The sequence below is a fragment of the Sciurus carolinensis genome, chromosome 4, assembly GCF_902686445.1.
Source record: "Sciurus carolinensis chromosome 4, mSciCar1.2, whole genome shotgun sequence".
NCBI lineage: Eukaryota > Metazoa > Chordata > Mammalia > Rodentia > Sciuridae > Sciurus > Sciurus carolinensis.
The window spans coordinates 156,240,686-156,258,698 of NC_062216.1; the positions used below are offsets into that span (position 1 = coordinate 156,240,686).

Genomic DNA, 18,013 nt, shown 5'->3' on the forward strand with positions numbered 1-18,013 from the left:
GGGCAACCAATTTATGTCCTATGAATTCTATGGAAGTCAAAGTAGTAGAACAAATTTATTTCTCCAGTCAGTTCAACATGTTTTTGAATAACTTCTACACACCACAGATGCTAAAGAAACTGGTGAACAAAAGAGCACAGGCACTGCCCTTGTAACTTGAAGGTGATTCTGCCCTTAAATAGATGACAATTCACAGAAGTAACAGAAATGAAGTGTCTGCTTTAATAAAACAAAAAGATATATTTTAAGACCTAAATGAGTTTTAAAATAAAGGAGATCAGTAAAGACTAACTCAGTTAAAACAGCCCATGAAAAATGCACTACTGGGCTGGGGAGATAGCTCAGTTGGTAGAGTGCTTGCCTCACAAGCACAAGGCCCTGGGTTCAATCCCCAGCACCGCAAAAAAAAAAAAAAAAAAAAGCACTACTAAAATGAAGTCTGAGAAACAACAGCCTTTCATGAAGGAATGTAGACAATCTGGGTACAGGAAGTAAGATAATAAAAGACGGGTGGGGGAAAGGGGAAGAAAAGTACAGTATTGGAAAATAAAATCACTGGCAAATTGGATAAACTAAAAAAAAAAATACTTTATCTACAGATATTTGCCTTACATAAATATTTTGTATGCATGCTCTAGTCAAACAAATTTAATGACGATTTCTATCAAGTCATTTATATGCTTTTACTTCATTATTTCTTTACAAGCTAATCTAACATAGATCACCTTTGTCTCTGATCTCTCCTGTGAAAGTTGTATATAGTATTTTGCTTTGACCCTATCGTAAGACTTATATTCTATCTTGAATTCTATTTGTTGACCCATCTACCAAAATGTTTCCAGAAAACATTCATAAACATTAACTTTATTTGTGTATCTTATAGAACGTTCCATAAGTACTGGGAGAAAAAAAAAATGAATGACCTACCAATGAAGATAATCAAATAATTATTCCTTAAAGATAAGATAAAGTTTGTATTTTTAAATGTCCCTTTCTATAGTATATCTCAGTTATATATAAAGTTGCATCACAGCAGAAGTAACTGAGGCAGAAACTCAATTTAATATCTAAAAGTGTTATTTTATCAAATTTTAAAATAACCAAACTTTCTGGTATCACCAAGTTACTCCTAAATATTAATTCTTATAACAAATTACAAAGGGTTTATGAATAGACAAGAGTGGAGGAAAACACCACCTAATGCTATGCCAATCAGTGGCCAAAAAAGCCAGAGATCCTTTTCTTTCTTTGAAACATAAGTGAATCTCTATCAAAAATGTGCAGTATTAATACATAATCATTCTTTTTTTTTTTTTTTTTTTTTTGTGGTGCTGGGGATGCAAACCCAGGACCTTGTGCTTGTGAGGCAAGCACACTACCAACTGAGCTATATCCCCAGCCCTACATAACCATTCTTGCAATAACAAGAATTGTTTGTTTCTACTACTGGGGATTGAACCCATGGATGCTCAGATATATCCTAAGCCCTTCTTAGAATTTTGAGACAGGGTCTTGCTAATTTGCCCAGACTGGTCTCAAACTTGAAAGACTCCTGTCTCGGTCTCCCTAGTAGCTGAGATTACAGGTGTGGGCCACCAAGCCTGGCACCATAAATGTGCTTTTAAAATTTTTAAATCTGAGTTCATTTGCCCATTTGGGTGCATAAAAATTAAAACAGTATGAATTTCCAACTAACTGAATTGGCCCAGGATGGATTCCTTTGTATTTAATTTTAAGTTGAATATTGAGGCAAGAAATGCCTTTGACTTAAGACAATGCCAATTTAAACTTTAAAGAAGCGCTAAAAGAATGGTATGAAAAACGATATTTAAAAAATCATTTTATAAAAGGGGGGCATTAACTAGTCTATCATACCCATGAGCCTCCTTGGAGCCTCTCCTCAAAGTGGCCATCACAACAACACTACTGGAAGCGCAAAACAATTAGTTTCAGATTTGGCACATCCAGTCTATTCTGCTGCCACTAGTCAGCACTAGGACTACAAGCACAGCCCTGCTGAGGGAGACACCTGTCACACCAGTCTGGAAGTACATACACTAGCCCCAAAAGTGCACTGGGGTTCCCTGAAAAGAGATGTGGCTCCTCTGCGAGATCCCTTTCTTAACAGTATTTTTATGTTAAAAAATGAGTGTATAAACATAAAAGAGATGTAGTTCCTAAGAGATCTTTTTTTTTTTAATTATTTGTTCTTTTTAGAGGTCTCTTTCTTAATAGTATTTTTAAGTAGAAAAAAGGTACATACAAATAAAGATCAAATCAAGCCTCAAAGACAAGACTAATACAGAGATTTGAAATTTATATACAACATTCATCTTGGCAACAAGACACCTCAACATAGGTCAATGAGTTATCAGATGAACTATCAGTAAATATAAGGTCTGAAATATCAAACAATAAATTATTATATCCTGAATCATAGTGGCTTCAGTTCTCAATTTTGTTTTAATAACTTGGGTGTTGACTCCTCGTATTTATCCTGAAGAATTAAAGTAATTATACTATAGTTATACATGCATACCCATGTTCACAGCAGCACAACTCACAATGGTCAAACTGTGGAACCAGCCAAGGAATCCATCAAAGGATAACTACATAAAGAAAATGTGGCACATATTCACAATGGAATTTTATTCGGCCATAAATAAATGAAATTAAATTGCATTATGTTAAGCCCAAATCAGAAGGTCAAGAGTTATGTTTTTGGAAGCTGGAAAAGAGAAAGGGCAAGAAAGGTTAGGGGGAAATCTCATAAAAATCAAAAGGACACCAATAGAGTACAGGAAAGGGACCAAGGGGAGGGAAGGGAGGAGGGAAAGGGAAAATACTGGGTAATAACATTGGCCAAAATATATTGTTATATTATATGCATATACAAATATGTAACGATGGGCTGGGGAGATAGCTCAGTCGGTAGAGTGCTTGCCTTGCAAGCACAAGACCCAGGGTTCCATCCCCAGCACCACAAAAAAAAGAAAAAAAAAAAAAAATGTAACGAATTCTACCATTATGTGTAAGTACAATGAATGCACCAATAAAAAAATGAAAAAAAAAAATCTTGGTGTGGATATATCTCCTCATTTTTCACTCACAGAAGTAGTCCAAATCTTTCACTTGTAATTTACAGCAAACTGATCGCCAGTCACTCATACCCACTGCTAAATACCAATGCATAATACTAAATCTATGTAATATGCATAATTGTAAGCACATATAATTGATAAAATATCAACTTGTTAAAGAAGAGCTTAGACTTTGGAAACTGCAGTACTATGGCAAAGTTTAATATTGCAAAAAGTAAAATTATGCAAGCAAAAAGAAATGGAGAAATTATGCTCCCGAACTTCAAAGAATTGCTGAGTCAAAATATTATGGTCTCCCAACTTCAAAGGATTGCAGAGTTTAAGGACTGTAATCATCTTACAAAGGATATTGCAGCAGGATGGCAAAACACCATAAAAGAGTATTAAGGAGAATGCTGAAAATTCAGTACAAGAAAAGCAAACTGTTAGGTGGGTATAACAACCTAAGCAGGCAGAAGAGAAAAATCAAATGAAACGATATTGGACCAGTAACTTTACCACTCAGCATTATCCGTCAGACCTCAAGCAAAAGACAAATCTTAACATTTTAATAATCTCCTTCACTGATACAGAAATAGAGCCCTTCTGATTCTAGGATGGTAATATTACAACATGTACTAGAATCCAATTCCACTTCACTTGAGTTTTCAAATCAATCTGAAAGTAACTTTTATAAGAATCAGTATAGGGTTCTAGCTGGAAACTAATATGAAAGAAATAGAATCCTGCTCTATGCCAGGTATTTGTATATATAGTACCCTTCAGAGCAACCCTCAACTCACAATTTGTTGTAGTAATTATTTATTGTACAACCCAAAGGATAACCACACAAAAACACTTCCACTGTTGTTGCCAGACTAAAACCTGTATTCTAAATCAGATCACAAATAAAAAGGGAGACCATCTTCATTTAGATAACCTAACATTCATTCAAATTAATGTATCCAAAATCGAACTCAAGTTCTCCCATAGCCTGGTCCTCCTCCAGTCTCCTCCAGTTTAGTAAACTACAATTCCATCTTGTCAGTTGCTTATGTGAAAATCTTTGAAGTCATTCATTGTTGTTCTCTCAGTTCACATCTAGAGGTCAATCCTGGCTCTAACTTCAAAGCATATCTAAAAACTATTTCAACAATTTCACTGGTATCATTTACCTTGGTACTAGAAACTTGATTAGTTAATAATTTCTTTATTGGCCAACTGTTTTTGCCCTTGTCCTATTTTCCCACACTGCTGCCACAGTGATCTTTAGTTGAGAGCCTTCCAGTAGTTTCCAATTTCATTCAGGGTTAAGAGTCAAAGTCATTATGAGTCCCCACATTATCTGGCCTTTGTAATCTCTTTGATCTCTTCTTCATCACTCTTCACTCCACCTTTATTAGAGGCTTGGTATACTTAAAAAATGACAGGCTCTCCCACCTCTAGAAACTTTGCAATTTTTCCCACCACCTCTTTCATGTCTCTTCCCAAATAATACCTTCTCAAATAAGCCTTCCCAGTCACCAGATTTAAAACTGCAAACTCTATGTAACAACAAATCCCACCATTATGTACAACTGTAAAGCACCAATAAAAAATGTGAGCCAGGTGTGGTGGTGTACGCCTGTAACCCCAGCAGCTCAGGAGGCTGAGGCAGGAGAATCTCAAGTTCAAAGCCAGCCTCAGCAACACAAGGTGCTAAGCAACTCAGTGAGACCCTGTCTCTAAATAAAGTACAAAATAGGGCTGGGAATAAGGATCCGTGGTTGAGTGTCCTACTTCAATCCCCAGTACCCCTCTCAATGGATGAATGAATGAATGAATAATTAATTAATTAAAAATGTAAAGAATAGGGGCTGGGGTCATGGCTCAGTGGTAGAAAAATTGCCTAGTACATGTGAGGCACCGGGGTTGATTCTCAGCACTGCATATAAATAATAAACAAACAAAATAAAGGTATTGTGTCCATCTACAACTAAAAAAAAAAAAAAAAACTTTAAAAAAAGTGAAAAATAAATTTCAGATAAAGGGAAAAAAAACTACAAACTCCATTCCTAACTTTGTACCTCCTATCCCCTTTCCCTTTGTTATTTTTTCCAAAAGTAGTTAACACAAATTGATATACTATGTATTTCACTTATTTATTTACTTACTCTCCTCCTCCTCTGATTAAAATGTAAACACTCATAAGAATAGACATTTTTAACTGTTTTGTTAACTGCTATATCCCTAGCACTCTGGAGCAATATTGCATAAAGTAGGCACTGAGTAAATTATCTGTTAAACAGTTGGTATGTCTAGTATAAAATCCACATTAGAGATTTTGTAAAATGAATACTGTCAACTTAAAGAAACCAAAATTTACTCTTAAAAAAAAACCCAGGGACTGGGGTTGTGGCTCAGTGGTAGAGCATTTGCCTAGCGTGTGTGGGGCGCTAGGTTCGATTCTCAGTACCATATATATATATAAGTAAATAAAATAAAGATCCATCAACAACTAATAAAAATATTTAAACAAACAAACAAACAAACAAAAAACCCAAAGTGCCCAACATGGTGGCACTCACCTGTAATCCCAACAGTTAAGGAGGTTGAGGCAGGAGGATCCCAAGTTCAAAGCTAGCCTCAGCAACCTTGCAAGGCCCTAAACAACCTCCAGAGACCCTGTCTCAAAAAAATTTTTAAGCACGTCTGGGTTCAATTTTTGGTACCAAAAATCAAATCAAAACAAAACAACCCCAAACCTATTTATTTATAATCCAAAAAGCAACACTTAACTCATTTTTTTCCCAGTTGCCTAATCCAAGTAAACCAAATTTCACAAATTTCATATGGCAGTACAGTTTAGAAAAACTATAGTTAGTGATCCTACTCATGCGTCTTATACCAAAATAGAATCACTGAAATTTCTCAAGAGTTGAGACCAGGTCTTATTCATCTTTGTATCCCTAATACCCAATATTTGGCACATCCAAGTCATTGAAAACCTGAAATAGATACATTCTCAAAAATAATTTATTAAGTTTTACCACAAAAGTGAAGCATGTAAATAATCAGTCTTTAAACAATGATATGAAGTTACTATTTGGCAGCATAATCTCTAACAGATGAATCTTCCACAATGATTATAGACCTCACAATATCCACTTCCGATTATGTGCACCTAAACTTCTCTTTAGCAACTTACTTCCATAGCCATGCCTAAAAGCCTGAGCAAACTAACTGACTTCTGCCTCTAAAACCTTAAACTTCAAGATGACACTTTCAGACAAAAACTCCAATCATTTCTTTTTGCTACTGCTCATCTTCCTGGATAGCATTTGCAATCCTTCAAGGTTCTTTCCTTTTCTCTCCAGATGGTAATCTTCTCTACTTTCTTTTAGAGGCCCATCCCACCAACACCTTGCGAGGTACTCTATACTCTAATCACACTGCCATTAGGTCACAAAATCCTGCAAAGGCTCAATCCTTCCTAATCTCCATAAGAATATTCTGACCATTCAAAGGTCTTCTCAGCCACCTGCTCTTTCTATTTGTTCCTTCCTCCTAGTTTACAGAACAAGTCATGTTGAGACCATCAAGTAAAATTTCTTCTTACATCTTTGGAACCGGTCCGGATCCAATACTTTCCAACTCTCATTCTCCAACCTTTCTGTAAGCTCTGAAGGAAATCAATAACCTGCCTATACATTAGTTTTCTACCTAAATTACTCAAAGTACATGTAGGTTCTATATTGCCACCTTATATTGCTCCTCAACCCTGTATTCCAAAAACCAGACTACTTTACTGATCATATCCCTCTTTTATCTATAATTCTTTTAATCAGCAGTCCCTAACTCAGGGAGTAAGTTCAATTTCCTTAATGTAGCAAATGAGGGTTCTGGAAATCTAATTTGGATCACTATTACAGATACAAATAAAGCAGGAACCTTGACTCAAAATAATTCTGCCCATAACCATACCTTTGTTGCACATCCCTTTGCCATTGTTAATTGATCTAGGAATAGACAGAACTGGGCCACATAGAATTCCTGTCCCAGAATCTGAAATTTGACAGGAGAGGTCAGAGACTAGAGTTGTGAGAGATGGGTCAGCATCTCTCAATTGTGGTTCTAAGTCAGGAGCAATTTTGTCCCCCAGGGAATGTTTGGCAATGTCTGGAAGCATTAAACATCCTATGAGGCATGGAATAGCCCTCCACAAAAAAAGAATTATCTAGTCTATAGAAGTGAGGTTTAGAAACCCTGCTCCAAGAGGAAGGTTTGGGAATTCTTCCAATGAGTTTCTAGGAGTTGTATGGTTCCTGCCCTTCTCTTGGTTTGCCATTGAGATCTTCCTTTGATTCTGTGACCCACCACAATGACTTTTTAAGTAGTGCAGGTTTCTGTTGTTTGCAGACAAAATAAGCTTAACTAGCAAATGCCCTAGCTCAATCATTTGATACACATCTGTATACTTTAAACCAGTTTTTCAACCACCTAACTTATACTGACATTTCAGTCAAAGAATATGTTATTAAAGGGAACTGTGCTATGCACTGTAGGAAGTTCAGCAGCATCCCTGGCCTCTACCCACCAGGTGACAATAGCACTACCCCTCCAAGTCATGACAAACAAAAAATGTCTCCAACCATCAATGAATGTACCTTGAGGGGCAAAACTGCCCCTGGTTGACCACCACTGCTTTAAACTATACAAAGACTCCATCCATGCACTTGAGTGTATGTCTTACCAGCCAATGATCAGCACAAAACATTGTGTATAGATAGTAAGCATAAAACCTTGTGTATAGATAGTACAGAATGCCCTGAGGCTCAGGGAATGAGGAGAGCATTTGTATCTGAATCTTCCCTACAGACTTTCAGGTTCCATCTTAACATATGCCCCCTTTGTGCCTGAAAACGTAACTTTGTTGTACAAATGTATACACACACACACACACACACCAAGTAACAGATATGAAGATCTTGAGCTGAAATGTAGCTCCTGCTCTTATTTCCTTTCTTACATTTGCTACAACTTTTTTATGTTTTTTAAGAACTTTCCACTCCCTTGTGGAAAAAAAAAAAAATTTCACTTAGGAAAGCCTCCAGCAGGGCTGGGATTGTAGTTCAGTGGTAGAGTACTTGCCTAGCATGTTGAGGTACTAGATTTAATTCTCAGCACCACATATAACTAAATTTAAAAAATAAAGATCCACTGACAACAACAAAAAAAAAATGTAAAAAAAAAAAAAAAAAAAAAAGAGAGAGAGAGAGAAAACTTCCAACACATGCCCTGTGCTGTTCTAGTTTAAAGGATCTGAGTATTTCTCCCTCAAAGGATTTTCCTGTTTCACTTCTCTTAAAAATGTAATTTCTCAGGGCTGAGGTTGTGGCTCAGTGGTAGAGTGCTTGCCTTGCATGTGTGAGGCACTGGGTTCGATTCTCAGCACCACATATGAATAAATGAATAAAATAAAGGTCTATCAACATCTAAAATATATTTTTTAAAAAATGTAATTTCTCAGGCTAGGATTATAGCTCAGTGGTAGAGCACTTGCCTAGCACACATGAGGCACTGGATTCGATCCTCAGCACCACATAAAAATAAATCAATAAAGACATCAAGTCCATCTATAACTAAAAATACATTTTTAAAAAAATTTAACTCCTCTAACCTTCCCCTCCCTCAAACACACTCCCTGTCCTCCATTCAAATTAGTCAAGCACATAAACTTCTGATTAATGTAAGAGATGCTAGGAATACAAACTAAACAATTAGCCAAGAAACTGTAGATTTATACTTCTCAAATAGTTCAGCATTTACTCAGAGCATTTTTCAATCTCTCGAGAACAACAATCTTTCATATTTCTCCCACAAATCAGCTTCTTAAATCCCTATATCTGATCAACAAAGTTTTTTAATCTCATAATTTCACTATACCTCAGTATCAAGGCTCAGAGTGAGCATTCTCTTCTCTCCTATTGTTTTCTAAACAAAGTTCTTCCTCACCCGATGAGTCCCTACATAAGATCCTATAGAATCAGGTCATTTTCCTAGTTCTTTTCCAGGACTCAAAGGTACTGTATTCATTAATGATTTAATTACCCATTGCTTCTTAAAAAGACAAGGAAACTGGTCATCTTCAAATCTGTGATAATATGGGTAGCATACAGTCTTGCCTCAATGTAAGGGAAAGTCAGCTCAACTATGCTATTCATTCAACAAATAGTTACTGAGTATCTACTTTACGATAGCCTCAAAGAAATATCTCTGCCTTCATTCAGTTTACACTCATTTAAGTAGTGACAAATAGCAAATATGTATTAGGACAGATAAGCATGAGTGCTACCGGAAGAAAATAAAGCAAGCAAAATGGATGAGACATGAGGGCTCACAATTTTAAACTGTGGTCAGGAAAAGACTACTTTGAGAAGGTGCCATGGGTTGTGTCCACAGGCCACACAGATGCCTATCATTAGACAGTAATATATTTTGAGCATTTCACGTTAAACTGTAGTCCAGATCACTAGATCAATATAGTAACATCTTCATGACAATGGATAATCTATACAATTAAACTTGACCCAATTTCAAAAATTCATTCCTATTGGAATAAAGGTAATCTATCACAACACCTGCCTTTTTTGTCTAGTATGAATGGCCTTTAATCAAAAACTACTTTTTCTTAAAAAGTTAACAGCAATACCACTAAGATCAATATGTTAACAAAAAATCTGAATGTGATACTCTTCAGTTATCTGATGTTTTGAAGTTTAAAATAATGGAAAACACAAGTATTCAAAAATTTTATTTCTGAAAAAAATCACTACTATTTACCACAAAGCTATATGAAACCATATAGATTATAAAGTAAGGACCTGATTCTGAATACATAGATATTCCTTATTTTATGAAGTAAGCCATTACTGTTTTGTTCAAGGGTCCTTCTCAAATGGACTACAGGAGAATTAAATGCTAATGCTCTAAGACATTTATTGATTGATTTAAATTCTCGTTTAGGCATCTGGAGTGGTACTAGCTATGTACCATCATCCATGGGGAAATGAGAGAATAGGAACTCAAGTCATTTTCGTAGGTCTGAATTTTCTTATGGAACTGGGTATGAGAAAGGTGGTGGGACCCTGATAAAAGTATCTAAATAATGAAAGAAAGGAAATAAAACCTTTTTCCAAAATAAGATTTTACTGTACTATATATGTACAGTTTTAAAAGAAACTTTCCACTTAGTGAAAATATTAAGAACTATATATTCAAAGACGTTGTTAATTTGCTACGTTAAAACTATATCATATTCAATGTTACAAGACAGGAAAATATTTGCTGAATCACAGAAGTACTGTTTTTGTTTCCCAATATATCAACCTGTGGTATAAAACAATGTGGAAAATCAAGATTTATGTTTACTATAAAAGGCTATGGTTACACCCCAGTCTCTTCCTAAAATCAGTTTTAAATAATCATTAGCTTACAAATTACAGAGAGTAGTAAGGGATCCTAACCAAGAGCTGCGACTTCCTTGTTTCCAACTTGGAACAAGATCCTACATTTAGCTTGTCTTGAGACAAATATGGAGAAGCCCGGAGCAGTAACAAACTGCCAGTCTACTGAGTCATGTTTCTGACTAAAACTGTGTTATGAAATGGAAAGAATGACATGTCTAGGGTTTAATCACACCGATGTTAACACCCTGAATTTAAGGGTCTCAAATGCAAAAGAAAGCAAAAACACTCTTTAGTAAGAATGATATGGGACTAAAATGACCCCAGTAAAAACTTGCCAAAGCTGGGAACTCTGGGTTTACACCTAAAACAAATCCTAACTGTGCAAACAGGCACACCCTGTAATGCACCAGAACGGGTACGCCAGGTGAGGGGAATTGAGAACAATCGCAAGGTTAACGTTTCACTGGGAAAACAGCCTCAGCCCCGAGTCCACACTGCGCCAGACGCCCTCGGTTAACGGAACCGCTCTGCTCGGAGCCGGGCAAGCACCGAGCCCCAGCTGGACCTACCCCATCAACCAGGCACGCCAGGTCAAACCCAGCCGGGGCGTCCCCCGCCCCCCAGCGCGCCGCTCCCGCCGCCCTCGGCGCTTCCCTACGAGCCCGCCGGGGGCAGAACCCACCCACGGTGGACTCCGAGCCAGAGATCCTCCGGCGCGGCGACCTCTGCCCCGACCGCAGCTGGACAGCACAGGGTCGCCTCCCGCAAGCTGCCAGTCCCCGCCGCCCCCGAAGCCGCAGGTTGCCTTGAGTGCAGGATGGGGCGGAGGCGGACTGGCCCCCACGCCCGCGGCGCTCACTGACCTGGAGAGGTGCTTCAAGATCTGCTTCTTGATGATCCCAGCCATGGTGCCTGGGCGGCAGGCGCCGTGCTCTTGCTGGTCCTCACACCCTCCTCACGCCGTGGCCGTCTCCTCTCTGTCCGGGCTAACCCGGCCGGAGGAGAGGCGCCTGAGCGCTCGCCCCGGGAGAGACTCGAGGCCCCGGCCGAGGCCAACAGCCGCCGCCGCCGCCCAGAACCCCGAGCATGACGCTCAGGCCTCCGCGGCCGCCGCCGGCGCCATCTTGGCTGCAGCATCACCTAAGAGACCGGGGGAGGGCGGGGGTGGCGCGGCAGGCGCGGGCTAGGCGGGCGCGGGGCGGAGTCTCCGCGGCACGAGGTGGGCGGGGAAGACTCCAGGCCCAGCCCCATCGCCCGGACCTGCCCGCCCACTCGAGTCTGCCCTCACCCTGCAGGGTCCTCGGACTCCAATCCCGTGACCTACTTAGACTTTACTCCTCCCTCTCCTCTTTCAGGCCTCTCTTCCTGTTTCCATCAGTGAGTTGCCCTTCCACATCCTACTTCTCTTTTTCATTTCCTCAGAAATTACCCCACAAATTGCCCTACTTGCTTTGTTCTTTTGACCTACTCAGCTTTATCCATATGCCTCCTTGCTTTTTATTTCTCTTTTGCTAAGATCTTTCCTTTAGCTAAATGCTGCAATTTAATGTTTTCCCTGGTTATTTCAATCCTAAGAGAAGTAAAAGTTGATAACATATCTGTACAGTCTAAGACTTACAGATGAGAAGGCGCAAATTCAAGTCCCTACTCTAGTTTTTTCTAGTAGTGTTTACCTGGAGAAAATTACTTTTGGCCTCACTTTCATCATCTATAAAATTGGTTAGTGCCCTCACTGGAAGATGGCCGAACTGGGTGGAGGATTGGGAGGACGGATCTGTGCTGTTCGTGTATCTGGGTAATCTTTTGCTGGTCACCCATTGCAGGGAGTTTTCATAAAATTTATAACTGAACAAAACAGTTAGAATGTAGCCACTTACATGTATGATGGGGAAAACACCCCGCCAACTGGAGAGGACGGAGTTGAATAAAGCATGACCTTCCCATAAGTCATGTTGCCAAGCGGTTTACCAAAGGGTTTGACACATTCAAGTATATACCTTGCATAAATGAAAGCAATTCGAGAGACTTGGGTTTAAAAAAAAAAAAAAAAGGTAATCAATTAAAAAATGCAAAACTAACACTAAACTACTTGGAAACTCTGATCCACAAAAACAACTCGTTGCTGAAAATCCTTATTATGGGAACAACTCCTTTGAGCTTGTGTACCACCAATGTCACAGGTGCTGCAGAGTCGTCCTGGAGAAGACCCACTAGAGCTGGTTATGCCTTGTGGAAGAACAGGCCAGGTCACTCCTCTTCACATTGAGCTCAGTCCCTGTGCTCAAGTGTGATGCTGTTCCTTAGCCCCAGGCCTCACCTGTTGCTTCAGTCAACTTCCTGTTTCTTACCTTGAAAGTAATTTTAAATGGAGATCAGTTGCATCTGCAGAGGAATTAACGAAGAATGTTTGATTCAGTTTATGGGGTACAGTAAGCATTTTCAGATTATTTGAACCTCTCACTTAACCCTACAAAATGGTGGAACAAAATAGAACACAATAAATTAAAAATGAGGTGAGCCTCTGAACTCAGTGAGAACTGGATAGTCTGGTCTACATCCAGTGAGTTTGTATGGTCAGTCAACATAGGATGGGAGCTCTCTACTTGCCTATAAACCACTCTGTGTCTCCAACCTCTTAAAAGTCATAATAACCTGGTCCATAACAGCTTTCTGCTTACATTAAAAGTGTTTTAGTTTACACACTCATAGTGAACACTTGTATATTTAAAAGATACAGAAGAGAGATTAGTGGAATTAATCTTTAGCTCTTTTAATACTTCTTGGTTGTCTATTTTGAGAGAAGGCCAATTCATTAGCTCCCATTTGAACTATTTTACCTCTAAAATTTAAAGCTATACAAATAGAAGGACATTTATGTGTAGTTTTTTTACTTCTTGTTGTTTTTGTTTTGAGACAGGGTCTTACTAAATTGCTTAGGCCCTAGCTAAATTGCTGGCCTTGAACTTGTGATCCTCCTGCCTCAGCCTCCCATGTTGTTGGTATTACAGGTGTGTGCCACCATGCTTGACTTTTTTATATTTATCTTCTGTTCAGTTGAGGGATACATCTGTTTTATTAGCACGTATAACACAAATGTCAAATATGTATTGGCTTAGGTGTGATAAAGTAATTTTGAAAGTTGAAAAAAATTCTATTATGTTCGTATGCTTAAACATTGATATTTTAAGAAGCATTCTTCATCACAGTTTAATAAAATTATAGGCAAGTACAGGTAATTTCAATAATTTAATAAAATTATAGGCAAGTACAGGTAATTTCAGAAAACTAACCTCAAGTTCATATGGCTATAGATCAGAAAAAATTGTTTTCAGAATAAACTGGAGGGTTATAAAAATACAACTGAGAGGGGCTGGGGTTGTGGCTTAGTGCTTGAGCACTGGCCTAGCATGTGTGAGACATTAGGTTCCATCCTCAGCACCACATAAAATAAATAAAATAAAGGTATTGTGTCCATCTACAACTAAAATATATACTAAAAAATAAAACTGAGAAATAAAATAAAATAATAAAATAGGTTAATCGTATCAGCCTTACCCACTTAGTTAGGTTGTTATATCTAAAGAATTGAGTTTATAAATATTACTTGAAATATTCTGTAAAAGGGGAGGAAATTGTTGAAATAGGAAAAAGCTATTACAACTCTGTTTCTCCAGTTCACCCAACCCCAAACCAATGTTTTTCAGAGGTGAAAATGACCACAAGTTGATGTCTAAAAGAAGAAAAGAAATTACACTGTGCCATGAAGGATGTATAAGGAAAGGGTGGCTTTGAAGAATGGAAAAGTTATGGAGCCCTGAGGGGTTGTGTGTGACTGTAGTCCCAGGCACTCAGGAGGCTGAGATGGGAGGACTGGTTGAGACCAGAAGTTTAGGGTCAACCTGGGCAACACGACAAGAACCCCATCTCAAAACAAGAGAGAGAGAGAGAGAGAAAGAGAGAGAGAGAGAGAGAGAGAGAGAAAGCAAAAGCCCTGAGGATGGAAAGAATAATGTGTGGGTTGACTGTTCACTCTGTTAATCATGTAGTAAATATCAGGCACTGTTCAAGTGTCTAGGGTTACCTAAACAAAACCCCAAACCTGTTCCAGCCACTAAAATGTTAAGAGCCTGGCGTGAAGGTAGATTCATAATGCTAAGACCTTGAATTCTGTTCTTTGACTCTAGTGTAAATGTCGGTTAAGCCACTTGGTAACTGCATTTACACTGGGGCAAGTTTTTTACCCTTTGTCAACCTCAGTTATTTCATCTATTGGAGATAATATTAATAGTATCCAACTCACAGAATTTTATGAGGACTAAGTGAGATTAAGCATACAATAATGAAGTGCCTGTATACAGTAAACTTACTAAATGCTAGATTACTATTCATTATCATTACCAAAATCAGAAGCCAGGGAATGATCACTTAGAGACAGATTTACAGTAGAGGTATTATTTCAAAGATGAGAATAAGTAACTTTAATTTGTTAAAAATAACTGACCCTGAAATAAAAAAAATCTGAATTTGAAACCCTGCTCTGCATATTTTTTTAGCTATGTGATCAAAGGAAGTGTGTTGAGCCTCTCTGAGCCCTGTGGTGTTATATGCTTTCATGAGGCTGTGAGGATTAACCAAGATAATAATGCAAAAGTACTTAGAAGAGGGCAGGACACAATATAATGGTTGCTATTGTTATCAATCCACTAGGAAGAGAGTGTTTTGGCAAATGGAACACAATTATGAAAGAGAATGGAAGTGTGAAAGTTCAAGACTATTAATGGTAGGTGGCCTAATGTCATTAGAACAACATACAAATTTCTTTTCAAAATAATAGATATCAACCCCACAAGTTAATGATTATAACATTTTTTTCATTGTGAAAATAAATGGTAATAATTTCGCTTTTACCTTCTCTGGATTGAGAGAATAAACAATATCACAAAACTAGCATGGAATTAGTAATGCTTCTAAATTAATTTACATATTTATTAATTGCTATTCAATTATCAAAGTATAATTTTGAAAAAATAAAAGAATGACTATCATACAAATATGCAATGAATATACATATTTATTAACCAGACTGGGGGCCCTGTAAATCCCAGTGGCTTCGGAGGCTGAGGCAGGAGGATTGCAAGTTCAAAGTCAGCTTCAGCAACTTAGTGAGACCCTAAGCAACTCAGCAAAACCCTGTCTTTAAATAAAATATTAAAAAGGGGCTGGGGATGTGGCACAGTGGTCAAATGCCCTTGCGTTCAAGGTACGAGGGTACCAAATATATATATAAACTCATTAATGCAGGAGCCAACAAGATAAGGTATGAAGCTGATCCATGCATGAAGATGACTTAAACAAATCAGTTACATGTGTTCATTATTATGTGTATGTAAGTTATGTTTTTAATGCTCTTAAAATTACACACTGTCAAAATATGCATGTATTTATTTGAAAAATGGTATCTACATGTTTGAGATTCTTTATGCTAAAATCTGTGAGGGGAGAGTGTGTGATGTGAAGGTGAAGAGAGTCTGAACTTTTACTGAATGGTTTGTGCCAGAGCCAGTTCAGCTGGCTCATAAAAACCAATCATGTGCATCTCTTACCTACTCTGGGTTCAGTGTTTGGTGACTTCAAAGTAGTTTAAAATGAACCATAATGATAGTACTCATGCCATAAAAAAATAATAAGCACTACAATTCAGGGTTTATTTTCTTCTAGAGATCTAGTTGTTAAACTTTACCAGCACACCAATGTAATATGGTTGGAGGGAGATGAGATTGTAAATGTGATAGCTGGACATTATTTTATAGGCAATAGCAAGTCATGAAGACTTCTGTGATGGGTGAGTTGGGGAAGACAGTCATATTTCTTATTTAACAAAATATTTACTGATAATTATCCTTTCAGTACAGAGGATGAAGAAAAGAATGGAGGCAGGAAGTTCATTGAGTAGGTGGTGGCATTATTTCATGTGGAAGATAAGACAATATAAATAGAGTTGGAGGAAGGTCAGTGACGGATTCCAGAGATCCAGTTAAGGATAAGCATTCAAGGTAATTCAGGTTCCTAGCTTGGAGCAGTGGGTGGGTTTTGGGGAACACCAATAATTGAGATAAGTAATATAGGTGGAACAAGCAGTTTTGGAGAAAATATGTGGTGCTAAATTTGTTGTCTCTAAGAATTTCTCAGGATTTCTGCATGGAAACTTTATAAGGTTACATTTAAGAATAGACATTCTGTTTTAAGTTTCATCAGTATTTAATAATAGCTAAAGCCAAGAACAAGAATAATCTTGATTACAGAGCATGTAGAAGTGGTGAGGAGAGCCAAGAAAATGTGCTGATAAAAGGGGAGAGACAAGATTGAAAGAATATATTTTGAAAGATGAAAAAAAAACAAATGAAATGATGACTGCTCTGTAAGATTTATAAAGTACATTCATTTGGAGTAAGAGATCTTATCACTTTAATATTAGTTGGAGAAAACAGAATGACTAAATTTGAATATAATTAAACATTCAATGCTTAATATTCCTTTTTTGATTAAAGGGATATAAATGCCAATAGAATAGAGTACCCAACTTCAAGGAATTTGCCACTTAGGCAAGTTGATAGAGGATGATCACATGATCAAAGACTGCTAGTTACTTGACTTTTATATATTCTCTTCATGAAACAATTCTTCAAGGGGATGTTAACATTTTTTCATTTTATGTGAGGTAACTAAGGCACAGTGTGGTTTGTAATCTATCCAAGTCATGTAGTGGCAGAGCCAGGATTTTATCCAGCAGCTTAAACTTAGAGGCTGTACTCTCAACCACTTCTTTGCTTTTATTTCAATAATAGTAATAATAATAATAGTATTTATTCATAAAATTATAAAGATTACTTAATATATGTAAAGATTTCAGGAAAACTGCCCAGTGGTGCAGGTCTGAAATCCTAGCAGGTCAGGAGGCTGAGGTAGGAGAATTGCAAGTTCAAAGTCAGCCTCAGAAATTTAGTGAGGGTTTGAGCAACTTAGGGAGACCCTGCCTCAAAATAAAAAAAATCAAAAGGGCTGGGCTAGGTCTGTAACTCAGTGGCAGAGCGCTTTCCTAGCACTTGGGAGGAATTGGGTTTGATCTTCAACACCACATAAAAATAAACAAATAAAATAAAGGCATTCTATCCATCTACAACTACAAAAAAATGAAAGGGCTGGGGAAAAAGATGTTAGAACAGCATATACTCAGTAAGTGTTGTGTAAGTTTTAATCTTTATCATCTTCAACACCCAAGGCTACACAGTCATTTTGTAGAGTCTGGATTCCAATCTAAAATTAATTCTCTTAACGATTATGAAATATAGGCCTGGAGTATTACAGGAACACGTAGGAGGAGAACCTAAATCCAGGAATGAGAAGTGAGAGGGAGTGTGACAGGAAGCCTTTTTTTTTTTTTTTTTTTGTTATGGGGACTGACAGGGGCGCTTAATCACTGAGCCA

The 18,013-nt window shown here is 37.8% G+C and overlaps 1 protein-coding gene across 2 annotated transcripts in view; it reads right to left on the minus strand.

The window, feature by feature from the left end:
* The window catches only part of Bltp3b (bridge-like lipid transfer protein family member 3B), a 99,529-nt gene extending 87,813 nt beyond the window's left edge, over positions 1-11,716 (minus strand). The window contains exon 1 of one of the 2 annotated variants that reach the window (XM_047548892.1): positions 11,392-11,716. In XM_047548892.1, coding sequence (XP_047404848.1) covers positions 11,392-11,435 — 44 coding nt within the window. In that variant the 5' untranslated portion in view covers positions 11,436-11,716. The remainder of the gene's footprint in view (positions 1-11,391) is intronic. The other variant, XM_047548893.1, reaches the window with a different exon arrangement.
* Positions 11,717-18,013: the final 6,297 nt, after the last annotated feature.